Source organism: Rhinoraja longicauda, chromosome 26, assembly GCF_053455715.1.
Source record: "Rhinoraja longicauda isolate Sanriku21f chromosome 26, sRhiLon1.1, whole genome shotgun sequence".
Lineage (NCBI taxonomy): Eukaryota > Metazoa > Chordata > Chondrichthyes > Rajiformes > Arhynchobatidae > Rhinoraja > Rhinoraja longicauda.
Genome location: NC_135978.1, coordinates 9,499,255 through 9,526,853, shown reverse-complemented (window position 1 = coordinate 9,526,853; position 27,599 = coordinate 9,499,255). Strand labels below are relative to the sequence as shown.

The 27,599-nt window shown below is 45.7% G+C and overlaps 1 protein-coding gene across 1 annotated transcript in view; it reads right to left on the bottom strand.

Moving 5' to 3' along the window:
* Window positions 1-18,958, bottom strand: part of galnt17 (polypeptide N-acetylgalactosaminyltransferase 17) — a 314,798-nt gene extending 295,840 nt beyond the window's left edge. Inside the window, exon 1 of the mRNA XM_078422462.1 lies at window positions 18,270-18,958. Coding sequence (XP_078278588.1) covers window positions 18,270-18,504 — 235 coding nt within the window. The 5' untranslated portion in view covers window positions 18,505-18,958. The remainder of the gene's footprint in view (window positions 1-18,269) is intronic.
* Window positions 18,959-27,599: the final 8,641 nt, after the last annotated feature.

Genomic DNA, 27,599 nt, shown 5'->3' with positions numbered 1-27,599 from the left:
ACAGGCCCTTCGGCCCACCGGGTCCGCGACGCCCAGCGATCCCCGCACATTAACACCATCCTGCACACACTAGGGACATGTGCCCAGCCAATTAACCTACATACCTGTACGTCTTTGGAGTGTGGGAGGAAACCGGAGATCTCGGAGAAAACCCACGCAGGTCACGGGGAGAACGTACAAACTCCGTACAGACAGCGCCCGTAGTCAGGATCGAACCTGAGTCTCCGGCGCTGCATTCGCTGTAAGGCAGCAACTTTACCGCTGCACCACGTTTTTGTTTTGGTAAGTGTAGAGATGAATGGAGCAGCTCACAAACTGCTGGAGGGATTCAGAAAGCCAGGCAGCATTTGCGAAGGGAATGCATAACGTATGGTCATGAGTGGACACAGAAATACCCGCACTGGAGAGGGGCAAAACTAAACCATGTTGGAAATGTGAGAAGGTAGGCACAAAATGCTGGAGCAACTCGGCAGGTCAGGCAGCATCTCTGGAGAAAAGGAGCAGAAGACGTTTCAGGTTGACACCCCATCCTCAGACTGAGAGGCTGAGACAGTCTCTGTTTGAAGACGGGTCTCGACCCAAAATGTCACTCCCCTCCCCATCTCCGGAGATGCTGCCCGGCCCACAGAGCCACTGCACCACCCCAGGCCTATCCTCAGTGTAAACCAGTTCCTGCTTACACATTAGAGAGAGCTGAGGGTGCAACAATACATGGCTCCTCAAAGTCATCCTCACAAACCTGAACATGTCCAACTCCAGCTCTCTTATCCATGAGGCCACTCATTCAGCAGACGACCGGTGACTCTTCAGGGTGCGCTGGGATTTGTAGCTTGGTTCCTGACTGGGGGGATCTTGCTGTCTACAGGTTAGCTGCCAAATTCCGTGTTTAGTTTAGTCTAGAGATACAGCACAGAAACAGGCCCTTCGGCCCACCGAGTCCGCGCCGACCAGCGATCCCCACACACTATCCTACACACACTAAGGACAATTTACAATTTTATCAAAGCCAAATAACCTACAAACCTGTACGTCTTTAGAGTGTGGGAGGAAACCGGAGCACCCAGAGAAAACCCACGCAGAAACATAGAAACATAGAAAATAGGTGCAGGAGGAGGCCATTCGGCCCTTCGAGCCAGCACCACCATTCATTATGATGATGGCTGATACTCCCCAATCAATAACCCGTGCCTGCCTTCTCCCCATATCCCTTGATTCCACTAGCCCCAAGAGCTCTATCTAATTCTCTCTTAAATCCATCCAGTGATTTGGCTTCCACTGCCCTCTGTGGCAGAGGTTTCCACAAATTCACAACTCTCTGGGTGAAAAAGTTTCTTCTCACCTCAGTTTTAGATGGCCTCCCCTTTAGTCTAAGACTGTGGCCCCTGGTTCTGGACTCGCCCAACTTTGGGAACATTTTTCCTGCATCTAGCAGGTCACGGGGAGAACGTACAAACTCCGTACAGACAGCACCCGTAGTCGGGATCGAACACACGTCTCTGGCGCTGTGAGGCAGCATCTTTGCCGCTGCGCCACCGTGCTACGTCACTGATTGCCCGACAGATACAGGTGCTATGAGATACAGGGCTGGAATGGCCATCTGCTTATTACTTAAGTTACCATGGTTCTAGTGCACACTCAGCTTCTTTGCTTATTAAGGTCGAGAACACTAAGGTCTAGATGACAATTGAATCAGTGTTACACAGGTGAATCAAGATTTTATCAGAACCAAATTCATAAGATAGAATAAATCAGGTGAGCTGCGATGCGACACCAATGGTTTTACAAGTACAAGCATTGTTCCAGAAATTTGTTTAGACTCTATCTTGTACAAGTCCTGGTACACAGGGCGTCAGTCAGAAAACCTGTCAAATACAATGCAGGCGTATTCAGGCTTAGTCACGGGTGATCAGAACGAGCGCAGGACAGAGATTTGTCGCAAGATAATGGCGTTCAGTCAGCATTTACAAAATGAAAGAACTACATGGGCTTTTCATGTTGTGCACGATGCTAGGACCAGAGGGCACTGCCTCGGAACAAAAAAACAACATAAAGGAGACGAGGAGGAATTTATATAGCCAGAGGATGGTGAATCTGTAAGAATTTGTTCCCACAAACGGCTGTGGAGGCGAAGTCATTCGGTATTTTTAAAGCAGAGACCGACAGGTTCTTGATTAGTAAGGGTGTCAAAAGTTATGGGGAGAAGGCAGGAGAATGGGGTCGGGAGGGAAAAGTAGATCAGCCATGGTTGAATGGCGGACTCGACTCGATGGGCCCACAGACTTCATTCTGCTCTTATGACACGAATCTTTCAACAATAGACTTTGTCCAGTGCTTGTTGGTGTGAAATTTGGAAATTATCATGTCCAAAGAGCTATTGGTACCATTGCATACAAGGCTACCATGTATGTGCTTCGAGCAACAAGAATGGCAAGTTGTATATTAGCCTTTATTACAATAGGATTTGAGCAAAACGAGAAGGGAGAGTTAAGGGCTTGTCCCACTTTAGGCGATTTTAAGGCGACTGCCGGCAACTAGGCTGTTGCCGACAATTTGCCGGGTGTCGCGGGCATGATTGTGAGGAGTCTTCCAAGAATCGTAGTGGATCTCAGCGCGTCGCTGAGAAATCATCCGGAGTGAAATTTCTCGGCGACAGCTGGCTTGTCGCCAGGTATCGTTGCTTATTGCGGGCGCTGTCGCATGCTGTGTCCAGGTTTGCTAGGTTCTCTTAGATGCATTTAGAAGCACATTATATTAAAATAAGTAAAGTCATTTGAAGATACCATAAAATGCTTGTATTTAACCAATTTATTTACCGTCAGGACATTTGACAGGTAGATTGGAGGCGACAGTTTGACGGTCAGGTAAGCGTGGGAATTTCGCGATGTTTATGGCCATCAGCCATTACATTTAAAGTGGGCTCCCTACCCAGATGTGCATTCCAGAAACCAGATATGCATCTCCCGTACATTTTCAAAGAATGCCAACACACTTTTCACAAAAATCCATTTAACCACTTTTAAAATTAAATTTCTTAATACTGCCATAAGTAAACTGGAAGTCAATCCAGTTTATGCCTTGTTACAGTGAAGCTTGGTTTTTAAGTAACCCATGCAAGGTGTTATAGTTCAAAACTCTCAAGTACTTACCGACTTGTCCGTGATTTCAGCGAAAATTAGGATGCCGGAGAAGCATTGACAGCGTGGGAATTTCGCGATGTTTCCAAAGACGGTGTAATCTCGACCTGACTCGGCATTGTCGTGGTTATTGTCGTCGGGTAAAAGAAAAGTTCGGCGATCTGCTACGACTTTGACAGTCGCCGGCAGTTGCCTTAAAATCACCTAAAGTGGGACAGGCCCTTTATTCCATGTAGGCCGATATAACGAGTGTTAAATACAAATTTGTTTCCCTTACCTACAGAGGGACCCATTTCCATAAAGGGATTTCGGAGAAGGTTTATCAGGCGGGTCCCATGTATTTTTTTATTTTCTAAAATTTAGTAGAATTAGAGTTGGCCTCATTGAAACATACAAAATTCTTAGAGGATTCAATGGGGCAGAAGAGTAGAGAATGTATCCCCCTGTCGAAGAAACTTAGAACTGGGGTCACAGTATCTAAATAACATCATAAAATGATTAGACATAGGAGTAGATTTAGGCTCCTAGAAACATGGGAAATAGGTGCAGGGGTAGGCCATTCGGCCCTTCGAGACAGCACGTACATTCAATATGATTATGGCTGATCATCCAAAATCAGAACCCCGTTCCTGCTCTCTCCACATATCCCTTGATTCCGTTAGCCCCATGAGCTAAATCTCACTCTCTCTTGAAAGCATCCAGAGAATTGGCCTCCACTGCCTTCTGTGGCAGAGAATTCCACAGATTCACAACTTCACAACTCTGTGGGTGATTTAGACTCATAAATCTCAGCCAGGGCACCTGGAATTTTCTTTCTAGCTTCCCACTAATATATCTGATCAGGCTCGGATGATTTGTCGACCTTCATATGCGTCAGGATCTTCAGCCCCTCCTCCACTGTAATGCCGACTGTCCTCAACACACTTCCATAAATGGCCCCAGTGTAAAATGTCTTGTAAATAACCCATGTGATTTTTTTAAAAATCATAATTATTTGTGAGTTACTACTCCTTTACAGACTATTCTACAGGTGCACCATAGAAGGTATCTTATCGAGATGCACCATAGAAGGTATCTTATCGAGATGCACCATAGAAGGTATCTTATCGAGATGCACCATAGAAGGTATCTTATCGAGATGCACCATAGAAGGTATCTTATCAAGATGCTCCGCACAAAACAACAGGAAATTGCAAAGAGTTGTGGGCGCTGCAAACTAGCCTCCTCCTCTGCCCCCCCCCACCCCATCCCCCCACCCCCTCCCAACACCCCCCATCGACTCCATCTGCACTTCATGTTGCCTCAGGACAGCAGCCAACAGAATCTCGGACAGTTGCACCCCGGTCGGTCATTGTCTCTTCTTCCCTCTCTCGTCAGGCAGAAGATACAAATGCTTGAATGCGCATGCCGCTAAATTCAAGAACAGCTTCTTCCCCGCTAACATCAGTCCCTGAATGGACCTGCCAAATGCTGAGGATGTATTCCAGATCTTCCAATCTACCTCTTTGCTGAACTTGGCACAAGTTTTCACCTGCACTTGCTCTGCAGCTGTAAGAGCATGTTCTGCACTTTGCTTCCTCTTATTTTTTGCACTGTTGTACTCATGGACGATACGGTTATACTAAAGCATGGTACGATAAGCCAGGATAGCAAGCAAAACAACATCTTTCACCGTGGTGCACGTGCCAATAATAAAGCAAATACTAATCAATGTAATTCCAAGGTTTTACGACTCGGGGATTAAAAGGAGTAATTAATCTCAGACTCCTCTCAGGAAATTAACCTGTTTTGGACAATCGAATCGGCCTCTAATTGCAATCTGATTGATTCCACAAGGTAAGCATGCTGCATAATCTCCATCATCCCAAAATGTTTAACTTGCAATCTAGGAAACAAAATGGAACGCTATTAACCAAGATGAACAAACCTTTTCTGTGTAGCTTGGGCTATTGACATCCGCTGATTCAGAGTATTTAATTAAAAAATCTACCTTTTCCTCGTGTGTCCTTCAACATGTGTTCATCCTATCTGTACACAAATCTGCCATCCATGTTTCAAAATTATAAACATCCAAAATAATATGAAGAACATTTTGTGATACCTTCGATTTGAACCAGCATCTGCATTTATTTTTCTACACTACCTGAAGAAACTTGATGATAGTTTTGTATATAAATGCAGAAACACCAAATATTTGCCACGAAAGTTAAGAAATCAGCACCCAGTTTTACTGATAATAAGTTTGTGACCGTAAAATGCCTCTCATCGTATGAATAATAAAAACTATAAAATATCAAAGAAAATTAGATGCTCCAAAATACACAATAAGAATATAGGGGGTGTTTCATGACTTTGGGTGCAAGCAAATTGTGCAACTTCATGGTGTAACTTCAGACTGCAGGCACAGAGGAGGGGTTAGGTGAGAAAAGATGGAATACAGAGAGGAGGAAATGGTTGAGATGGGAGGCAGGAAGGGGCAAAGAGAAGCAAGGATGAACACAGCCCATCTAATTCTCTTGATCTGAGTTTAGTTTATTGTCACGTGTACCGAGGTACAGTGAAAAGCTTTGTTGCATGCTAACCTGTCAGCTAAAAGACAACACATCATAACAATTGGGCCATTCGCAGTGTACAGATACATGATAAAAAGGAATAATGCCTGGTGCAAGATCCTATCCATGTATCTGCCTTTTAAATGCAATTGTACCCACATCTACCACTCCCTCTGGCAGCTTCTTCCATATGCCCACCACCCTCTGTGTTAAAAACCTGACCCACAGACCCCTTAAATCTTTCCACTCTCACCTTAAACTTATCCCTATGGTTTTAGACCTCCCTGCCCTGGGAAAATAGACTATGACCATTCACCTTATTTCTGCCTCTTATGATTTTATAAAAATCTCCAATGAAGACAGTCCTGCCCCATCTCTTCCGTCCATGTAACTTGTCTTCCTGTCACAGCAATATGCTTATGTTTCCTTCCTGCACCCTCCCTGGCTTAATTACATCCTTCCTATGGTATGGTGACCAGAACTGCCCACAATACTCCATGTGATCTCACCAATATCTTCTATAACTACAGTATGACAATTCTTGCACTCAATGCCCTGACCTTATATCTTCATCACCCCTCGCGTAACTGTGTCGCCACTTTCGGGGAACTTTGTATTTGTACCCCTAGATCTCTCCGTTTCTACAAAATTCTATATCTTGCCCTGGTTTAACCTCCTAAAACGCATTATTTTGCACTTGTCCGATTTAAATTCTATCTGACATTCCATTGCCCATTTTTCCTGTAGACCTAGATCCTGTTGGAATTAAAATAGCTTTCATCACTGTCCCCGGCATCACCAATTTTATTCTCATTTACAGGCTTACTAATCATGCCACCGACATATTCATCCGACTTGTTAATATACATGACAAACAACAGACCAGCCTTGTATGCCAGCGATATGAATAATGATTTCTCTAACTAAAAGTAACCCTTGCATCTCCTCTCTCTCTATCCCTCCCCCATCCCTGTGGTTGTACTAGTTTCACTGTCGTCCTGGTGAGTTTCATTGTTGATAACTCGTTTTCACCAAGCAAACAGTTAACAATGAGTATAAGAAAATAACTGCAGATGCTGGTACAAATCAATTTATTCACAAAATGCTGGAGTAACTCAGCAGGTCAGGCAGCATCTCGGGAGAGAAGGAATGGGTGACGTTTCGACCCGAAACGTCACCCATTCCTTCTCTCCCGAGATGCTGCCTGACCTGCTGAGTTACTCCAGCATTTTGTGAATGAATACACAGATAACAATGGCCTGGTTTCTTTATCATCATCTCTATTGTTTCCATATCTTTCATTCATTTGTTCTATGCCTCTTCACATCACTGTCTATATCTCTCATTTCCTTTTCCACCGACTCTCACTGAAAAAAGATCTCAGCCCGAAATATCACCTATTCCTTTTCTCCGGAGATGCTGTCTGACCCGCTGAGTTACTCCAGCTTTTTGTGCCTATCTTCAATCTGCTATCCAACTGGTACCCGGGCCAGCTCAAGCTGGACCTCGTGTGATCTAGCCTTGCAGTGCAGGACGTTGTCAAAGGTTTTGACAAAACCATGCCAAAAACATCTTTCGAATTTTTCAAAAATATTAATGCCGCAACAGAGACCCACTACCTTTCATCAAAAAAAAAAGTTTAGCTCATTGTTTTTGATGATCGCACGCAATTTTGGCACCAAACTATTGAATTCTGCATAAATCATGAACATTATTTACTAGGATTTGTTACACTAGGATCTGATTTATATTAGCTTGAAAATAGATGCTGATTTTGCAAAGCAGAATGCCACTACCTATTTTCTGGCTCATTCGCTAATTGAAACTAAACAAAATCGATGTATCCATTTGGATAAGTGCTGAATTTTTTTTTTTGTTTACATCAGGTTTTAGATTTGAATATAATAATTGGTTGATTGTAAATATAAATTCAAGGTGAATTCACCGATAGATTGTTCGTTTGCAAATTTAGATGATCACAATGTTAATACAAAGCCTGAAAATTATTCCAGTTCAAGCAGTATTGGGGGAAAAAAGGGGGGGGAAAAGGCAATTGTTAATGTAAGCAGTAGTTCTTCAGGAGGTGCTCATCAATGTAGCTAGACCTTGAGGGTATATGCACAACAGTGTCACACATGGCAATACATCTGGCAGTGAAGAAGAATTATTAAAATCTGGCATTGACAATGGTCTGTCAGTACACCTAATATGCTCACCTGGTCCACATGTCCCACCATTTTCAGGGAACCATGCACCTGTACTCCCAGGTCTCTCTGTTCCGCAATACTCTCCAGGTCTCCCTGAACGTGGTGGGACAGGTGGACAAGGCGGTGAAGGCGGCCTTTTACCACGCTTGCCTTAATTGGGAAGGATACCGAGTACAAAAATGGTAACAGCGTGATGCGGCTGTGCACGTCGTTGGTGAGATCACGCCTGGCGTACTCGATGCAGTTCTGGACATCCGGCTATAAAAAGGGGTCATATTAAGTTGGAAATGGTGTGGAAGAGATTTACGAGGATGTCACCCAGACTTACGGCCTCGTGTTTTAGGGACAGGCTGCCTAACATCCTGCTGAATCTCATCCTCGGTCTCTCCAGTGCAATGATACCTTTCCCATGATGTGGCAAGCAGAGCTGCACTTAATAATCCAGGTCTAACTTGTATTTTGCACAATTGCAACATGACATCCCAATAATAAGAGACCGAAATAGTAAAATCCCTGACAACTTAATCTCCTTTTGTTCCCAGTTGCTGAAATTTGATGACTAACCCAAACCCAATCCAACTCTGACATTTCTGCATTCGGCAAGATCATCAAGCCGGAATTAATTACCGCAGCTTCTAGCTGTTTGGCTATCAAAGTAATTAAACTTCCACTCTGCCCGCTCTTCGCTGCTCTAAGCTTAAATAATCCTTTAAAAAATTTAAAAAATCACATTTCGTCTTTGTTTTAAATTATCATCCGCAAGGTAGTCGTAGAGGTTATTCCAACGGCACATTAAAAAAAAGCAAATTACTCTGAGCAACAGTGTTTACTGTAACGATTGGAAAGACCAATGCATACCCGGTGAGCCTTTGCAGCTCATTAATTAAGTAAGTTACACAATGTTAAATTATCAGTATGTTCAGCTCATTTATCTCCTTGTTGGTTATGGGGGTTACCTAGTGCAGGATGTTAGCCAGCACATTGACCTACATAAGACTACACTAATAATTTGAAAGTTATTCATCAATTTCATAGAACATAATAATATAATATATTCCTATAATTGTCCCACACCGGGGTAATTTGCAGTGTTGCAGCAGCAAAGTGGATAGCAAGAGACATTCATTATAAATAAAAATAAAGATAAGGATAATTGTCATCATTTACTGTGTTTTTCCTTTACTGTTACTGTTGACTGGTCTGCTGGGAGCAGTGCTGGTTGTGCAGTCTCACAGCAGCGGGAAGGAAGGACCTCCGATATCTCTCCTTCACACACTTGGGGTGAAGGAGTCTGTCACTGAAGGAGCTACTCAGTACAGTGACAGTGTCCTGCATGGGGTGGGAGTCGTGGGTTGAAAGTCACAGCATTCAAGCATTAGGTCCATATCCTTCTATGTATTACCTATTTTTTTCTAAATGTCTCTTAAATGTAGTGACTGTATCTTACTCCACCATTTTTCTGGCATCAATATCAAATAGTCTGTGCAAAAAGTACTTTCCCCTCAAATGCCGTGTAGTTTAGAGATACAGCACGGAAACAGGCCCTTTCGGCCCACCGGGTCCACGCCGACCAGCGATCCACGCATATTAACACCATCCTATACCCACTAGGGACGATTTTTACATTTACCGAGCCAATTAACCTACAAACCTGCACGTATTTGGAGTGTGGGAGAAAACCAAAGATTTCGGAGAAAACCCACGCAGGTCACGGGGAGAACGTACAAACTCCGTACAGACAGCGCCCGTAGTCGGGATCGAATCTGGGTCTCCGGCGCTGCATTCGCTGTAAGGCAGCAACTCTACCGCTGCGCCACCTTGCCGCTCTTTTCTCCCCTTAAACCTAGGCCATCTTGTATTTACTACGTTATGATGGGAAAAAGATTCTATATTCTGTGCCCCTTATAGTGTCAAAGAGCTATACACCGTGGAAACAAGCCCTTCACCCAACTTATCCATGCTGACCAAGGTGGCACAGTGGGCAAGTCCACTTTGCCTGCATTTGGCCAATATCCTTCTAAAACCTTCCTCACTTCAGTTTAATTCATTGTCACGTGTACCGAGGTACAGTGAAAAGCTTAAGTTGCGTGCGATCCAGTCAGCAGAAAGACAATGCATGATTACAATCGAGCCATTTACAGTGTATAGATACATGATATGGTTTGTAATGTAAAAACAGGAAAGTCCGATCAAGGACAGTCTGACAGTCAGCTAAGAGGTAGATAGTAATTTTGTCCTAACATCCTTTAAAATGTATAATTATATCCTCTTCTAGAGCTTCCTCTGGCAGCACTGTCCAGATACTGTACAGGCTACCCTTTGAGTGAAAACGTTACCCCTGAGTTCCCTCTTTAATCACGGCCCTCTAACATTAAGCCTATGCCCTTTAATTTTAGAATTCTTCACTCTGGATTAAAGACTGGGCGTTCACTAAGACATGGCTCTTAGGGCTAACGGAATCGAGGGATATGGGGAGAAAGCAGGAACAGGGTACTGACACTGGATGATCAGCCATGATCACATAGAATGGCGGTGCTGGCTCGAAGGGCCGAATGGCCTACTTTTGCACCTATTGTCTATGTATCTATGTATCTATGTAACCACCATGTTCAGGTAACCATGCGCCTGTACTCTCAGATCCCCCTGTTCTGCACCACTTTACCATTTACTGTGCTGGACTCATCGTTCACCTCATTGGGTTGGGACTCCCAAAGCAGATATTTTATTTTGTCATTTGAAGAGATTAGAGGAGACAGAGACAATGAATCGAGGATGTGGTCAAAGCCTTTCTGTGGGTCTTGTTTCTACCAACGTACAAGCTCCGTACAGACAGTGCCCGTAGTCGGGATTGAACCCGGGTCTCCGGCGCTGCAAGTGCTGTAAGGCAGCAACTCTACCGCTGCGCCACCGTGCTGCCCAGTTTTGTCAGGAAGGGTCAGAACAACCAAACGTCACACAGACAGAAGGCGACACCAGAACCTGCAGATGCAAACTGATGCGAGGAACTCAGTGGATGAGCCAGCATCTGCGGATGGGAATGGACAGTCGCCATTTCAGGTCAAGAGCCTTGATCGGGACCAAATGGAATGGAATTAGTATCAGAGTCCAAGTGGGTGAGTTGGGCTTGAGGGCACATTTCTGTGTTGTGCCACTTATGGACTCGATAAGAGTATCTGTACACTGTGGATGGCTCAATTGTAATCATGCATCGCCTTTCCGCTGACTGGTTAGCAAGAGAAAAAAGCTTTTCACTGTACCTCAGTACAAGTGATAAGAAACTAAACGAGACTCAACTTATATCCAATCACGGTCAGAACTGAGAAAAAAACGGTAAAAAGGCAACATTGAAGGCTTTTTATCTGAATGCATAAAGAACTCTTACCAAGACAGATTAATTAATTATACAAGTAACTGTACGGCTTTGATCAAACAGGCATTAAGGGGATGTACTTGCAAAATGGCCAAGGTCAGGATCTCGATGAAATAGGCTACTTCAATTTTAGAATAGATAGGCAGTAAGTACATAAAAGGAGGAAGGGTGGCCTTGATAATAAAGAATGAGATAAGCGTAGAGAGGAAGGAACAGAGATTGGAAAAACTGGAAAATCATAAAACAGAATGAGTTTGGGCGATGTGAAGAAACAGCGAGAGACAGAAATCACTGATGGGAATTGTCTATAGACTCCTAGAGCGTGCTGGTAATATACACATGTAAATCAAGGAATTAGAAGTGTATGCAAAGCTGATACAGTGAAACAGGACTTTAATCATATGGACTGAACAAATCAAATTTGCATGCACAGCATGGAGGTAGATTTATAGAGTGTACAAGGAATGGTTTTCCAAATCGGTGTGTTGAAAAAATAATTACGGAGCAGGTTATTTTAGATAGAAAAGAGTTAATTAATAAAATGGTAGTTTATCATCATCTGGTGTGATTATCATCTAATAGAATTTTATCTGAAGACTTAAAGTGATTCAGCTCAATCCAAAACATGGCCTTTAAATTTAAACAAAGCAGATTACGAAAGTCTAAGACGTGAATTGGCTAAGATATATTGAGATACATTATCAAAAAGATTTGGCAATACGTGAGCTAAGGCTAATATTAACATAAAAAGGTAAACAATAAATAATTTAAAATATCAAAACTTTAAGGCACAAAATTGGAACAGGGAAAGTAGTTTAGGCCTGGCTTTCAAAAGAAGTTCAAAACAAACACTTACAAAGTTGCCTAAAAGGCATTAATAAAGAGGAGGTAGAATACAAGAAATGTGAAAGTGAACTGATAATCGGATGTACAAAGGTAAACAGTAGTTCAGTTTAAATATGTAAGAAGGAACTGCAGATACTGGTTAGACTCCAAACACTGGAGTAACTCAATGGGTCAGGCAAATTTTTCTGGAGTAAAAGAATAGGTGACATTTCGAGACAGGGAGGGGAACACTAGGGGTATGGGAAGGTACAGAACAAAAAAAAAAGCAGAGCCTGCTTCGAAAACTCAGGAAAGGTGGAGCCCCCAATGGTCCTTTGTTGATAGAGACAATAGACAATAGGTGCAGGAGTAGGCCATTCAGCCCTTCGAGCCAGCACCGCCATTCAATGCGATCATGGCTGATCACTCTCAATCAGTACCCCGTTCCTGCCTTCTCCCCATACCCCCTCACTCCGCTATCCTTAAGAGCTCTATCCAGCTCTCTCTTGAAAGCATCCAATGAACTGGCCTCCACTGCCTTCTGAGGCAGAGAATTCCACACCTTCACCACTCTCTGACTAAAAAAGTTCTTCCTCGTCTCCGTTCTAAATGGCCTACCCCTTATTCTTAAACTGTGGCCCCTTGTTCTGGACTCCCCCAACATTGGGAACATGTTTCCTGCCTCTAATGTGTCCAATCCCCTAATTATCTTATATGTTTCAATAAGATCCCCCCTCATTCTTCTAAATTCCAGTGTATACAAGCCTAATTGCTCCAGCCTTTCAACATACGATAGTCCCGCCAGTCCATTAAAGCTCCTTGAGCAGTGTGTTATTTTAATTTGTCAGGGCGATTCATTTAATTTGGAATAGATTTCCAAGTGTTGAACGGCTTGCTGCCAGGTTCCCAGCTGCTTTCATGGTGTTTCCTTCTGGATTCACAGGTGAAAGGCAGCAAGTTGGGCAGGCACATTCACACCTTGCACATTGCTTGGCTTCTCTGAAGGTCCAAGTAAGAATTTTAACGTATTTATGAAATATTATAAACACCAAATGGACAAAAGATTGACAATTAAATTAAAATATTCTCTTCTAGATAAAGAGGGACAGGCAGCATCTCTGGAGAAAAGGAAAGGGTGTCGTTTCTCAAGAAGGGTCCGGACCCGAAACGTCACCCATTCCTTCTCTCCAGAGATGCTGCCTGTCCCGCTGAGTTACTCCAGCATTTTGCGTCTATCTTCGATTTAAACCCGCATCTGCAGTTCCTTCCTACACAAGGTCCTTTGTTGGCTGGGGACAAGGTGATAGCGAAGGAATCCAAATAGTGAAATTAGCGATAGGACTAGGGTGGGGGAAGGATGGAGAGAGAGGAGGTGCAATGTTACCACATAACAAGAAAAACTCTTTCCGGGTTTTATAAGGCAGATGCAAGGATAAAGTTTTCTTTGAATGGAACTTCTGGAACTATGAGTTAGATGCTGCCTGTCCCACTTAGTTCCTCCAGCATATGAGTTAGCATCTCAAATTATGGGCTTGCCATTCATTGCAGAGATGAGAATAAATTGCTTCTCCCAGAGGGCAGTGAAGCTCTGGGACGCTTTGGCCAAATGGATTGTCGTAGGTCAATTGCTCAATATATTCATGAGCGAAAGTGACAGATTTTTGGGTGTGAAGGAAGTAAAGGGATATGTGGATCATCCCAAAAAGAGTTCCTGAGGTCGAAGATCAGGCATGAATGTACAGAATGGTGGAGCAGGCATGAAGGGCAGAAGGGCCATCCCCTGTATCTTCCTCTTACCTTCTCATGTTCCACTGGTGGAAGTACCACCAAGTGGCAGCCTCCAGGTATGCTGTCCTATGGGTGCAGTCAGAGGATACTGCTGGCCCAGAATTATCAGAAGCCAAGTCCTAATCAAGCACAATTCAGCAGATTCAGATCAAGCTTGATTACCTTTCCAGGAAACTGGATAAACTAGTAAAGTCTGGTACATCCCTTGCCCTTTTGGGAAAATGCACCTTCAATTTGGGCGGCACGGTGGAATAGCGGTAGAGCTACTGCCTTACAGCGCCAGAGACCCGGGTTTGATGCTGACTACGAGTGCTTGTCAGTACGGAATTTGTACCTTCTCCCCGTGACCTGCATGGATTTTCTCTGATATTTTCAGTTTCCTCCCACACTCCAATGACTTACAGCTTTGTAGGTTAATTGGCTTGGTTATAAGTGTAAAATTGTCCCTAGTGTGTGTCGGGTAGTGTTAATGTGCGGATTCGTTGGGCCGAAGGGCCTGTTTCTGCACGGCATCTCTAAACTAAACTAAACTAAACAAATTAACTTCATTGGGTTAGGTTAGTTCAAATGAAACATAATGATCAGTTGAAGCCATTGAAATCCTATTTGCCTCCAGGCATCATTTTATTCAGGAAAACACAACCCACAATGAATACAGCAGGTTCCTACAAACTGCACTTTGGGCATGACCAAATAACCTTTTGAGTGAGTGCCAAATTTTGGTCAGAACATTAAGGACTTTTTGGGAGGGTGGCAATGTTTGGCATCTCGGTTGCCCTTGGACCTCCTTGCCAATGGTCTGATCAACTTCCTGTGGTGAAACAAAAACATACTGCTGGAGGGTATCAGTGGGTCAGGCAGCATCTGTAGAGGCAAAGGGATGGTCGGTGTTTCAGGACTGAGGTTTAAAAGAGATGGGGGGGGGGGGATGAAGCAGCAGCCGGCAAGTGTTGAGCAGATGGATTCAGGTGAGGTGGGAAGAGTGGACATAGTGGCAGGCACTGGGAGGTGATAAGTGGAGAAAACATGGCTGCAGGTTATGGAACCTGATCAGAAAGAAGGCGATGCATGGAACCAGACAAGGGAAGGACAATAGGCAGGTGGAAGGGGGTAGTGGCCACTGTGGTTAAGTGTGTGGGTGATATGCAAACAGAACTGGCTAGGGTCGGGAATGAAACTGAGGAAGAGGGAGTGGGGTGAGAGTTGGAAAGAAGGAGGTCAGTGAGAGGACCTGGCTGGATGAACAGAGGGGTTATCTGAAATATGGGAAGTCAATGTGCCATTAGGTTGTAGACTACCCAAATTGAAGAGGAGATGCTGTTCTTCTGGTTTACGTTTGGCTTCACCCTGGCAGTGGATGAGACTGACAAGGGACGTGTGGGTTTGGGAATGGGGAGGGAAGTTCAGATGGCTTGCAACTGGGAGCTCAAGATGAGGGCTGTGGACAGAACGCAGGTGCTCGACAAAGCGGAAATCTGGTCCGTTCGTAGTCTCACCGTGCAAAATCAAGCCAGGAATAGATCGGGTAGATGCACAAAGTCTCTTGCCCAGAGTAGGGTAATCGAGAACCCAAGGACATATCTTTAAGGTGAGGGGGAAAAGATTTAACTGGAACCTGAGGGGTGACTATTTCATGCAAAAGGTGGTGGGTGTATGGAATGAGCTGCCGGAGGAGGTAGTTGAAGCAGGGACTACCCCAACTTTTAAGAAACAGTTAGACAGGTACATGGATAGGACAGGTTTGGAGGGATATGGGCCAAATACGGGCAGGTGGGATTAGCTTAGCTGGGACATGTAGGCCGGTGTGGCCAGGCAGAAGAGCCTGCTTCCATACTGTATCACTCTATCACTTGTCGAATGGGCAAGTTGGGCTAAAGGGCCTGTTTCCACGCTGTATGACTATGGAGAGGAGGCTACATTGAGTGCACCAAATGCAAAAGACCATGTTGGTGGAGGTGCATAAGAATCGTTGGCTCATCTGAAAGATTGCCTAGGTCACTGGATGGTGGTGAGGATGGAGGTCCAGAATCAAGGTGTAGAAACGGGGAAATGCAGATGCTGGTATATATCAAAGAGAGACGCAAAGAGCTGCTGTACCTCAGTGTACCTCAGTGGTCAGGCAAACTCTCCGAAGAAAAAGGATGGGTGATGTTTTGGGTCGAGACCAGGAGGATATCATCTACCGCCAACTTAATGGTAGACCTAAACATCACCTATCGAGACCCAAAATATCACCTATCCATGTTCTCCGGAGATGCTGCCTGACCCGCTGAGTTCCTCCAGCAATTTGTGTCTCTGCAGGGACAAGGTGATGGGCTTCCTACAGTGGCAGTGGGAAAGTACCAGGGGATGGGGAAGGGGAAGGATAGAGAGGGGAAATTATAGTGTACATCAGCACACCACGTTAAAGGAACTTCCCCCCACACATACCTCTTCTCAGAACTGGAGCAGATGCAAATCTTTCTCCATCCCAAGGAACTACCGACCTAGAAATCAGCTATGGATTTGAAATAGGACTTTAAACCGATGGGTGTGCTACAACTGGCATCTTTACATCTGCGAGTTTTCAAAAGGACAAACAGTCCCCTCCATAATGATTATAATGTATAAATGACAAATACCCATCATTTATTTATTTGCCTCTGTACTCCAGAATTTGAGATTTGTAATAGAAAAAAATATCACATGTGGTTAAAGTGCACATTGTCAGATTTTAATAAAGGCCATTTTTATACAATTTGGTTTCACCATGTAGAAATGACAGCTGTGTTTATACATAGTCCCCCCATTTCAGGGCACCTCTTGGGACACAGCAATACCATGTAAATGAAAGTAGTCATGTTTCGCATTTAGTTGCATATCCTTTGCATGCAATGACTGCTTGAAGTCTGCGATTCATGGACATCACCAGTTGCTGGGTGTCTTCTCTGGTGATGCTCTGCCAGGTTTGTATTGCAGCCATCTTTAGCTTATGCTTGTTTTGGGGGCTAGTTCCCTTTAGTTTTCACTTCAGCATATGAAAGGCATGCTCAATTGGGTTCAGATCAGGTGATTGACTTGGCCACTCAAGAATTGACTATTTTTTAACTTTGAAAAACTCCTTTGGTGCTTTAGCAGCATGTTTGGGATCATTGTCTTGCTGTAGAATGAATCGGCCAATAAGTTTCGAGGCATTTGTTTGAACTTGAGCAGATAGGATGTGTCTATACACTTCAGAATTCATTATGCTACTACCATCAGCAGTTGTATCATCATTGAAGATAAGTGAGCCAGTACCTTCAGCAGCCATACATGCCCGGGCCATAACACCCCCACACCCGTGTTTCACAGATGAGATGGTATGTTTTGGATCTTGGGCAGTTCCTTCTCTCCTCCATACTTTGCTCTTGCCATCACTCTGATATGTTAATCTTTGTCTCATCTGTCCACAAGACCTTTTTTCCAGAACTGTGGTTGCTCTTTTAAATACTTCTTGGCAAACTGTAACCTGGCCATCCTATTTTTGCAGCTAACCAGCGGTTTGCATCTTGCAGTGTAACCTCTGCATTTTTGTTCATGAAGTCTTCTGCGGACATTGGTCATTGACAAATCCACACCTGACTCCTGAAGTGTGTTTCTGATCTGTCGGACGGGTGTTTGGGGATTTTTCTTTATAATAGAGAGAATTCTTCTGTGGAGGTCTTCCTTGGCCTGCCAGTCCCTTTGCGATTAGTAAGCTCACCAATGCTCTCTTTATTCTTAATGATGTTCCAAACAGTCGATTTTGGTAAGCCTAAGGTTTGGCTGATATCTCTAACAGTTTTATTCTAGTTTCTCATTTGGCTTCTTTGATTTTCATTGGCACAACTTTGGTCCTCATGTTGATAAACAGCAATAAAAGTTTCCAAATGTCATGGAAAGACTGGAGGAAAGACTGGGTGCTGAGAGCTCTCTTATACCTGCATTAATGATGCAATTAAACACACCTGAGCAATTACAAACGACAGTGAAGCCATGTGTTCCAAACATTATAGTGCCCTGAAATGGGGGGACTATGTATAAACACAGCTGTAATTTCTACATGGTGAAACCAAAATGTATAAAAATACCTTTATTCACAAAATGCTGGAGTAACTCAGCGGGTCAGGCAGCATCTCGGGAGAGAAGGAATGGGTGACGTTTCGGGTCGAGACCCTTCTTCAGATCTTCTTCAGACCCTTTAATGAAATTAGACAATGTGCACTTTAACCACATGTAATTTTTTTTCTATTACAAATCTCAAATTGTGGAGTACAGAGGCAAATAAATAAATGATGGGTCTATGTCCCAAACATTATGGGGGGGGGGGGGGGGGGGGGCACTGTAAGTGCGGGGTGTGGAAGATGTGATGGAGAAATCGCTCTGAGCTTCTTACCATTGAGTTGTCGGTAGACGATATCCTCCAGGAGCGACAGTCTCTTCAGCACCGCAAGCTGGACAGGAGGCGAGCCACGGGACGATAGGTTGGTGGACTCGGATCGGCTCTGCACCGCCTGCACCGCCTCCCAGCCCTTCAACGGAGCCCTGCACCGGGCCAGGAAGATCAAGAAGCCCGCCACGGCCACCAGGTTGAGTATCAGGAGCCCCTTCACCCTGCGAAGGGAAGCCATCAATCGATGGAAGCCGGTGGTCCTTCCCGGTGCCAAGTCAAGCGAGTGGACGGACTGCACTCACTGCACTGGGCAGGAGCACAACTCAGAGTTGAGTGTAGAGAGAGAGAGAGAGAGAATGGGTACAAGCCGGGGAACAGCGGCTCTTCCAACTGGGGCAACTCGTCCACCACCCCTTCCCCTGATCTCAGGGTCCGGTCACTGGGAAGGTCTTTTCCTCTCTCCAGGTGAGTCTGTGCACAGAATCGCAGGCGGGCGCCCAGTACAGCTGCAGAGGTCTCCTCACCTGTCCAACGCTGCCGCCCAAACCCTTCTTCAAATGCCAGCTGCGATGGTTGGAAGCGAAGGGTTGGGCTGAGCTGAGCTGGGGTGGGGTGGGGTGAGCTGGGGTGGGGTGGGGTGGGGTGAGCTGGGCTGGGGTGGGGTGGGGTGGGGTGGGGTGAGCTGGGCTGGGCTGGGCTGAGCTGGGCAGGGGTGGGCTGGGCTGGGGTGGGCTGGGCAGGGGTGGGCAGGGGTGGGGTGGGCTGGGCTGGGTTGGGGTGGGCTTGGTTGGGCTTGGGGTGGGTTGGGGTGGGGTGGGGCTGGGGTGGGCTGGGCTGGGGGTGGGCAGGGGTGGGCTGGTCTGGGGTGGGCTTGGGGTGGGCTGGGCTGGGGTGGGCAGGGGTGGGCTGGGCTGGGGTGGGCAGGGGTGGGCTGGGCAGGGGTGGGCAGGGGTGGGGTGGGCTGGGCTGGGTTGGGGTGGGGTGGGCTTGGTTGGGCTTGGGGTGGGTTGGGGTGGGGTGGGGCTGGGGTGGGCTGGGCTGGGGGTGGGCAGGGGTGGGCTGGTCTGGGGTGGGCAGGGGTGGGCTTGGGGTGGGCTGGGCTGGGGTGGGCAGGGGTGGGCTGGGTTGGGTGCCTTCGAGGAACCCCCCCTGGAGCGGCGAAGTGTGAGGTCAGTAAGTACACACACAGGTTTGCTTGGGTTGAGTTTAGTGCGTTGGCAGGTCCCAGCAGGGCAGGTACCAGCAGGGCAGGTCCCAGCAGGGCAGGTACCAGCAGGGCAGGTACCACTGTAACCACCAGGTCTGGAGGAAGAAGCAGACGTCTCGACCCGAATCCCCCTTCTTCTTTCTCCTTCTTCTTGTTCGTTTGTTTGTTTGTTTGTTTGTGCTCCTCCAGAGATGCTGCCTGAGTCACTCCAGCTCTCAGCGCCTTGTCTGTCTTCAGGACAGACGTTGTCGGCCGTTAGGTAAAGCCAAGTTGACCTGGTCGGATGGATGGATGGAGAGGAGGGATGGATGGAGAGGAGGGGGGGATGGATGGATGCTGCCTCCCCTCTTTACGCTGGCAGATGCGGGGAGACGTCCAGATGAAGGTTCCGCTGCGACACACCGCAGGCAGGCAGGCTGGCACTCGCGACTTTCAAATACCCTTTGGCTGGAGATAAAGCCTTGTCCTCTGCGTCCTCTCCATCAGACCACTTGGCCACAAGGTGACGGTCAGCGCCGGCCGGAGAGAGAGGGAGAGAGGGAGGGAGAGAGGGAGGGAGAGGTGAAGGGGGAGGTCATGGTCCACACTGGACTGATCTGTCACCTTCCCTCTCGCCAGGGAGTGGAGGTGGTGGAGGAGAAGGAGGAGGTGGAGGGGAGGAGAGGGGATGGATGCTCTAGCTAGCTGCCTTTGCTGTCTCCAGCCCCGGTCTCCACAGCACTAGCGGTCTCTGCTGCGAGCTGGGACTCTGCACAGAGTAAGAGACGGAACGGATTCTCAGATTAAAAATCCGGAGTGGACGCTTTGCAAAAGGCAAACCAAAAAAAAACCCCAAAAAGCTTGCAAGTAGGCAAAAACAAAGGACCTGGAAACGTGAAACGGTTTTATAACCCCCCCCCCACAAAAAATATAAATAAATCCTGGATTCACTCAGCAGAGGAGGTAGTTGGGACTATCCCAACGCTTACGAAACAGTTGGACAGGTACATGGATAAAAATTTAAAAAAATGTATTATTATGGATAGGACAGGATTGGAGGGATATATCCAAGAGAGAGTTGGATTTAGCTCTTGGGGCTCAGGGAATCAAGGGATATGGGGAGAAAGCAGGAACGGGGTACTGATTCTGGATGATCAGCCATGATCATATCAAAGGGCCGAATGGCCTACTCCTGCACCTATTTTCTATGTTTCTGTGATATGGGCCAAACGTGGGCAAGGTCAAGTCCAAGTCAAGTCAATTTTATTTGTATAGCACATTTAAAAACAACCCACGTTGACCAAAGTGCTGCACATCTGATTAGGAAAAAAAAAGAAAGAAACATACAGTGGCAGGCAGCCAAACACAACGGCGCGGCCATCTTGATGTAGCTGGGACATGTTGACATTGGACATTGGACCGAAGGTCCTGTTTCCACACTCTGACTCTATGACTCTAACTGGTCAACAACCAGCATCAGTGGAAAGCGAAACAGAGTCTGCCTCGCCAACAGTCTGACTGTCCCTTCCTTCTTTGTTGTTTTGTTAGTATGTGTTAAATGTATGTCTCAGTGTTCTTTAGCTTGTTTTATGTGGGGGTTGGGGGGGTTGGGGGAAACATTTTTTTAATCTCTTACCCTCGACAGAGATGGGATTTTTTTTGTCTCCGTCCGCACTGGGGCCTGACTTCGTGAGGTTGGCGGCCTTTGCTGGAGACGGACTTCGGGAGCTCCAACTGCAGGAGCCTGCAGGACTTAACATCGTGGAGCTGGCAGCCCCTGGTTAGAGACCGACCGAGAGCTCCAAGCCACAGGAGCTTCGATCATCCGACGGGGGGGGGGGGGGGGGCTTCGATCGCCCCGACACGGGAGCTTCGATCGCCGGCCACGGGAGCTTTGATTGCCCCGACTGCAGGTGGTTCGACTGCCCCGACCGAGGGAGAATAAAGAGGAAGAGAATTGGACTTTATTGCCTTCCATCACAGTGAGGAATGTGGGGAATCTGCTGTGGTGGGTGTTCATGTTAACCTTTATGTAGTTGTGTGTCTTGTTGCTTTTCTTTAGTATGGCTGTATGGTCATTCGAGTTTCACTGTACCTTAACATCTTCAGGACTGGAATGTTTGGCTCACCATGACTGCCCAAACATGGACAGGCCTGGATAACGCTTGGTTATTATAGTCCGAGAACGTGGGCATTTTTATATTAACACTGTCACCCTGAATGAGATGTTATGGGCAGGACACTTCCATCACGAATAAGCTTGTTTGGCATCTCACTCACTCTCCCGTGGGATAAATAAACAACTTATGTTCCCCAGACCAAGCTCAAAAGGAACCAGCACCAGAATGGAGGGAAGAACAGTGGCACAGCTGGTAGGGCTGTTCAATCCTGACCTCGGTTGCTGTCTGTGTGGAGTTTGCATGTTCTCCCTGTGGTCACGTCGGTTTCCTCTGGGTGCTCTGGTTTCCTTCCACATCCCAAAGACATACAGGTTTGTCGGTTCATTGGCCTTTGTAAATTGTCCCTAGTATATAGGGAGTGGATGGCAAAGTGGGATAACATAGAACTAGTGTGAACGCATGATCGTTGGTCGGCGTCGACTCATTGGGCCAAAGGGCCTGTTTCCATGCAGTGTCTCCAAACTAACAACCATCTTTTGTGTATCCACCCAACCTTGGAAACTATGGATGAGGCTCCATCCGTGAAAAATCCCTGGCCTACATCCCAGGCGACAAACAGATTCACTTGGGTGACTTTGATTCCTTGGCAGGTAAGGATAAATGAATTGGCAAGACATAATATACAAGGATGGAGTGTGAATGCCCATGACAATGGTGTGGACAGAGGGATATGGATCAAACTCAGGCAAATGGGACTAGCATGACCCTATTGCAACGGAATCTAACCAAGAGAGACTTCCACCTGATAAAATCTGGTCTGGTTGTAACCGAGACTTTGTTTTTTTTTTACCGATGGTACTCAGACTGACCGCTGCCTGTTCTGTCCTGCTATCTCCATTTTCATTTATCGTTGGTCAGCTATTTTGCACGAGTTATCACATGGACCTGACAGACATAGGCCTCGGTTTAATGCTAAAGGTTGGTTCAAGCTCAGGAATAGAAATTGCCAAATGCAAATCGTCATTGAAAGTCTCAGTAATTCCAACAGCGAGTGCCGCAGGAGACAGCCCCAATTCCTCATGGCAGTTGCCTTGTACACAAATTCTGGATGACCCTGGAGACATCTCAAAAGAGATTTTTGGCTTTGGCATCTGGCTGTTCAATGGGAATGATGAGATTCAGAAGCTAATTTACTGCAAACATAATTGGATTGGAAACTCCACCAACCGTATAGGAGAAACAAAGAGTTTCAAAGCCAAGATCCAACAGAAAAGGCAGTCCATCAGAGTTGAGTGTGACTTGTTTTCACTCCAGTTCTGTGAAAAAATAGTCAAGCATTTCAGGTCAGATGAAGGAGTATTATGTGCAATCCTGGTTGCCGCAGTACCAGAAGGATATAATTGTGCTGGAATCGCAAATGCGATTTATAGGGAAGTTATCAGGACAGGAGGACTTTAGTTATGGGGAGAAATTGCAACGGCCGAGGGGTGACCTGATAGAACTACATAGAGGGATACAGCATGGGAACAGGCCCTATGACCAAACTTGCCCGCACTGGCCAACATGTCCCAGCTACATTAGCCCCACCTGCCAGCATTTGGTCCATATCCTCCCAAACCTGTCCTATCCATGTAAGATTATAAGAGGCAAAGATAAGCTGGATTGTCAAAATTCGTTTTTACCATGGTAAGGGCATCAAAAAATGAGAGGCTATATGTGAAAGAAAGGAGTTTTATAGAGAATATATATGAGGGTTTTGTTTTTACACAGTAATTGATGTCTGGACTGCAATGGCAGAGGGGGTGATGGATTCAGATAACAATGCTATGTTTAAGAGGAATTTAGTCAAGAGCGTTTTATTGTCGTGTGTCCCAGACAGAACAATGACATCCTTACTTGCAGCAGCACAACAGAATACGTAAGCATAGTACTCTGGTAAACTATATAATAAACCAGAAAAAAAAGACAGACACTTAAATAGACAAGTGATGAAAGGATAAAGTCCAAATAGAGACTAATGAGATTAAAGGAGATAGATTTTTTTAAAGTAAATGGGCATGTGGTGGGCCAAGGAGCCCACTTCTGCACTGTTCGTGCACTGTTTGAAATGCACCACTTCTGCATTGGATGTGAAGAGGATGTTTCCACTAGCGGGACGATTGTGGATCAGAGGGCACAGCCTCAGAACAAAAGGACGCACCTTTAGAAAGGAGATGAGGAGGAATTTCTTTAGCCAGAGGGCGGTGAATCTGTGGAATTCATTGCCACAGATAGCTTTTGGAGGCCAAGTTTTTGGAGTATTTTTAAAGCAGGAATTGATAAGTTCTTGATTGGTATGGGTATCAAAGGTTATGGGAAGAAGGCAAGAAATTGGGTGGAGAAGGAAAGATAGATCAGGTATGATTAAATGATGGAGCAGATTCGATGGGTCGTATGTTCTAATTCTGTGCCAATGTCTTATGGACATGTATCAGTATATAGCTCTATGACCAAGATGCTGATTGGCCTGCTGAGTTTTTTTTTTAGCATTTTCTGTTTTTATTTCAGGGATGGCGGATTTAGGTTTATTATTATTGACACGTGTACCGTGGTACAGTGAAAGGTTTTGTTGTGCACTCTTTCCAAATGGATCAGATGTACCATACATAAATACAATCAAGTCAAACTCAAGTGCAATAGATAGAACAAAGGGGAAGAGCAACGTCGAGAACTATATTGGTGCAGAATATGCTCCAATTAGCATCAATGGTGCTGAAGTGGAAATGGTTGAGAGCTTCAAGCTCCTTGGTGTTAATATTATCAATGATCTCTCGTGGACCAACCACATTGAAGTGACAGCCAAGGAGGGGGTGGAGAGAGAAGAGTCTGGTTGGGGTGATGGACTAAGCTATGTCTACAATGCTCTGCGATTTCTTGCGGTTTTGGGCGGAGATTCTCCCAAACCAAGCTGTGATTCAACCCGGCAGTATGGTCATTGGTAATATTAACACCAAGGAACTTGGAGTTCCCAGCCATTTCCATTTCGGCACCAGTGATGCTGACTGGGGCATGGGACACTAACTACCGTGCTTCCTGAAGTCAATAAAGGCTATTCCCATTTTATCCCACCAGACTCCATCATTTACCTGTACACCTGGGGTAATTTTCAATGGCCCATGATCCCACACACCCTTGGGATGATAAAGGAAAGCGTCGCACCTGGAGGAGATTCACATTGACACAGAGAGAATGCATAAACTCCATTCAGAGACCTATTTCATTTGTGCTCAGAAAACTGTCGGCTGGTGATCGACTCTGATTTATTACCCTGACATCTGACGCAAATAATCAGTTTATCCCAGAATTAATATTTTTCAGGCTTCAAACTTAGCCAATCCTGTAAAGCCAGAAATGGTAGCTATAAGTTCCATTTCTGCTCATAAAAGGGAGTACTTTAACCTTTTGCGATGAATTGCTGATTAGTTATTTCATACCCAAATGAAATTTACTTGCCTTTATAACAAGTGATGCAAATCATTTGTATAGTAAAGGTACTATTTAAAATATAAATACTCTTTTTTTGTGTGTGTTGAGGGAAACTAGTTTTAAAACTGAGGTGAGAAAAAACTTTTTCACCCAGAGAGTTGTGATTTTGGGGAATTCTCTGCCACAGAGGGCAGTGGAGGCCAAATCACTGGATGGATTTAAGAGAGAGTTAGATAGAGCTCTAGGGGCTAGTGGAATCAAGGGATATGGGGAGAAGGCAGGCACGGGTTATTGATTGGGGACGATCAGCCATGATCACAATGAATGGTGGTGCTGGCTCGAAGGACCGAATGGCCTCCTCCTGCACCTATTTTCTATGTTTCTATGTAATACTGCTGTTGCAGTAAAAAGGACCCAAAGTAACCAGCTGAGTATTTTCTACAAGAGACTGGAGTTTTTGACAGTGTTTGGAAGATCCTGCTTGCAGGTGAAAAGTCATTTTGTCACTTGACTTGCAAAATAAACTGTGGGCAGATTTTGGAACAAATTTCCCGCTAGCAAAGAGTGGGGATAAATGGGTCCCTTTCGGAATGGCAGGCAGTGACCAGTGGGGTACCGCAAGGTTCGGTGCTGGGACCCCAGCTATTTACGATATACATTAATGACTTAGACGAAGGGATTAAAAGTACCATTAGCAAATTTGCAGATGATACTAAGTTGGGGGGTAGTGTGAATTGTGAGGAAGATGCAATAAGGCTGCAGGGTGACTTGGACAGGTTGTGTGAGTGGGCGGATACATGGCAGATGCAGTTTAATGTAGATAAGTGTGAGGTTATTCACTTTGGAAGTAAGAATAGAAAGGCAGATTATTATCTGAATGGTGTCAAGTTAGGAGGAGGGGGAGTTCAACGAGATCTGGGTGTCCTAGTGCATCAGTCAATGAAAGGAAGCATGCAGGTTCAGCAGGCAGTGAAGAAAGCCAATGGAATGTTGGCCTTCGTAACAAGAGGAGTTGAGTATAGGAGCAAAGAGGTCCTTCTACAGTTGTACCGGGCCCTGGTGAGACCGCACCTGGAGTACTGTGTGCAGTTTTGGTCTCCAAATTTGAGGAAGGATATTCTTGCTATGGAGGGCGTGCAGCGTAGGTTCACTAGGTTAATTCCCGGAATGGCGGGACTGTCGTATGTTGAAAGGCTGGAGCGATTGGGCTTGTATACACTGGAATTTAGAAGGATGAGGGGGGATCTTATTGAAACATATAAGATAATTAGGGGATTGGACACATTAGAGGCAGATAACATGTTCCCAATGTTGGGGGAGTCCAGAACAAGGGGCCACAGTTTGAGAATAAGGGGTAGGCCATTTAGAACGGAGATGAGGAAGAACTTTTTCAGTCAGAGGGTGGTGAAGGTGTGGAATTCTCTGCCTCAGAAGGCAGTGGAGGCCAGTTCGTTGGATGCTTTCAAGAGAGAGCTGGATAGAGCTCTTAAGGATAGCGGAGTGAGGGGGTATGGGGAGAAGGCAGGAACGGGGTACTGATTGAGAGTGATCAGCCATGATCGCATTGAATGGCGGTGCTGGCTCGAAGGGCTGAATGGCCTACTCCTGCACCTATTGTCTATTGTCTAATCATGCAAGAATACTGTTTACTGTTTGGCATCTTCATGGGGAAATGGAGCGGAACCACGCCAATTACATAACTCAAAACTTGGAAGCGACCACATTGACTTTGCTATCAAGGCTGATGTTTATTAACTTCACTCTTCCTAAATCACAAACATTGATTGCAGAATTCCAATGATGGTACGGCAGAAATGGCAGAAATAAAACAAGAATAACCGAAACATTGTGAACTCCGTGGAATGATTTAAGGAGAATCAAAAGACATTCCACGATACGATACGATATGATAGAATTTCATATATCCCAGAAGGGAAATTGGTCTGCCAACAGTCATAAAACACAACATACATGAAACATGAAATTAAAGTGGTAGAGGATTGGGGGGGGGGGGTGGAGAGGTGGAGAAGGGGAGGGGGGTGGAGAAGAGGAGTCAGTCTACACCGGGACAGAAGGGGGAGGAGTTGTACAGTTTGATAGCCACAGGGAATAAGGATCTCCTGTGGCATTCTGTACTGCATCTTGGTGGAACCAGTCTGTTGCTGAAGGTGCTCCTGAGGTTGACCAGTGTGTCATGGAGGGGGTGAGCTGCATTGTCCAGGATGCTTCGCAGTTTGTGGAGCATCCTCCCCTCCAAGACCACCTCCCATGAATCCAACTCCACCGCCAGGACGGAGCCAGCCTTCCTGATGAGCTTGTTAATCCTGTTGGCGTCTGTGGCCTTCGCCCTGCTGCCCCATTAACTATAGTAGAAACAAGACAGTAGCTAGAGCAATAGTGGGTCCCCTTTGTAACTAATCTATGAGCTGTGGGGGGGGGGGGGGGTGGGAGGGGATGTGAGCAAGAGCCGAGATGAATATTTCTCATCTATATTCACAATGGAGACACATCTGTATTCACCAGGGAGGGGTATATCATTAACCTGAACCACATCACTATTTA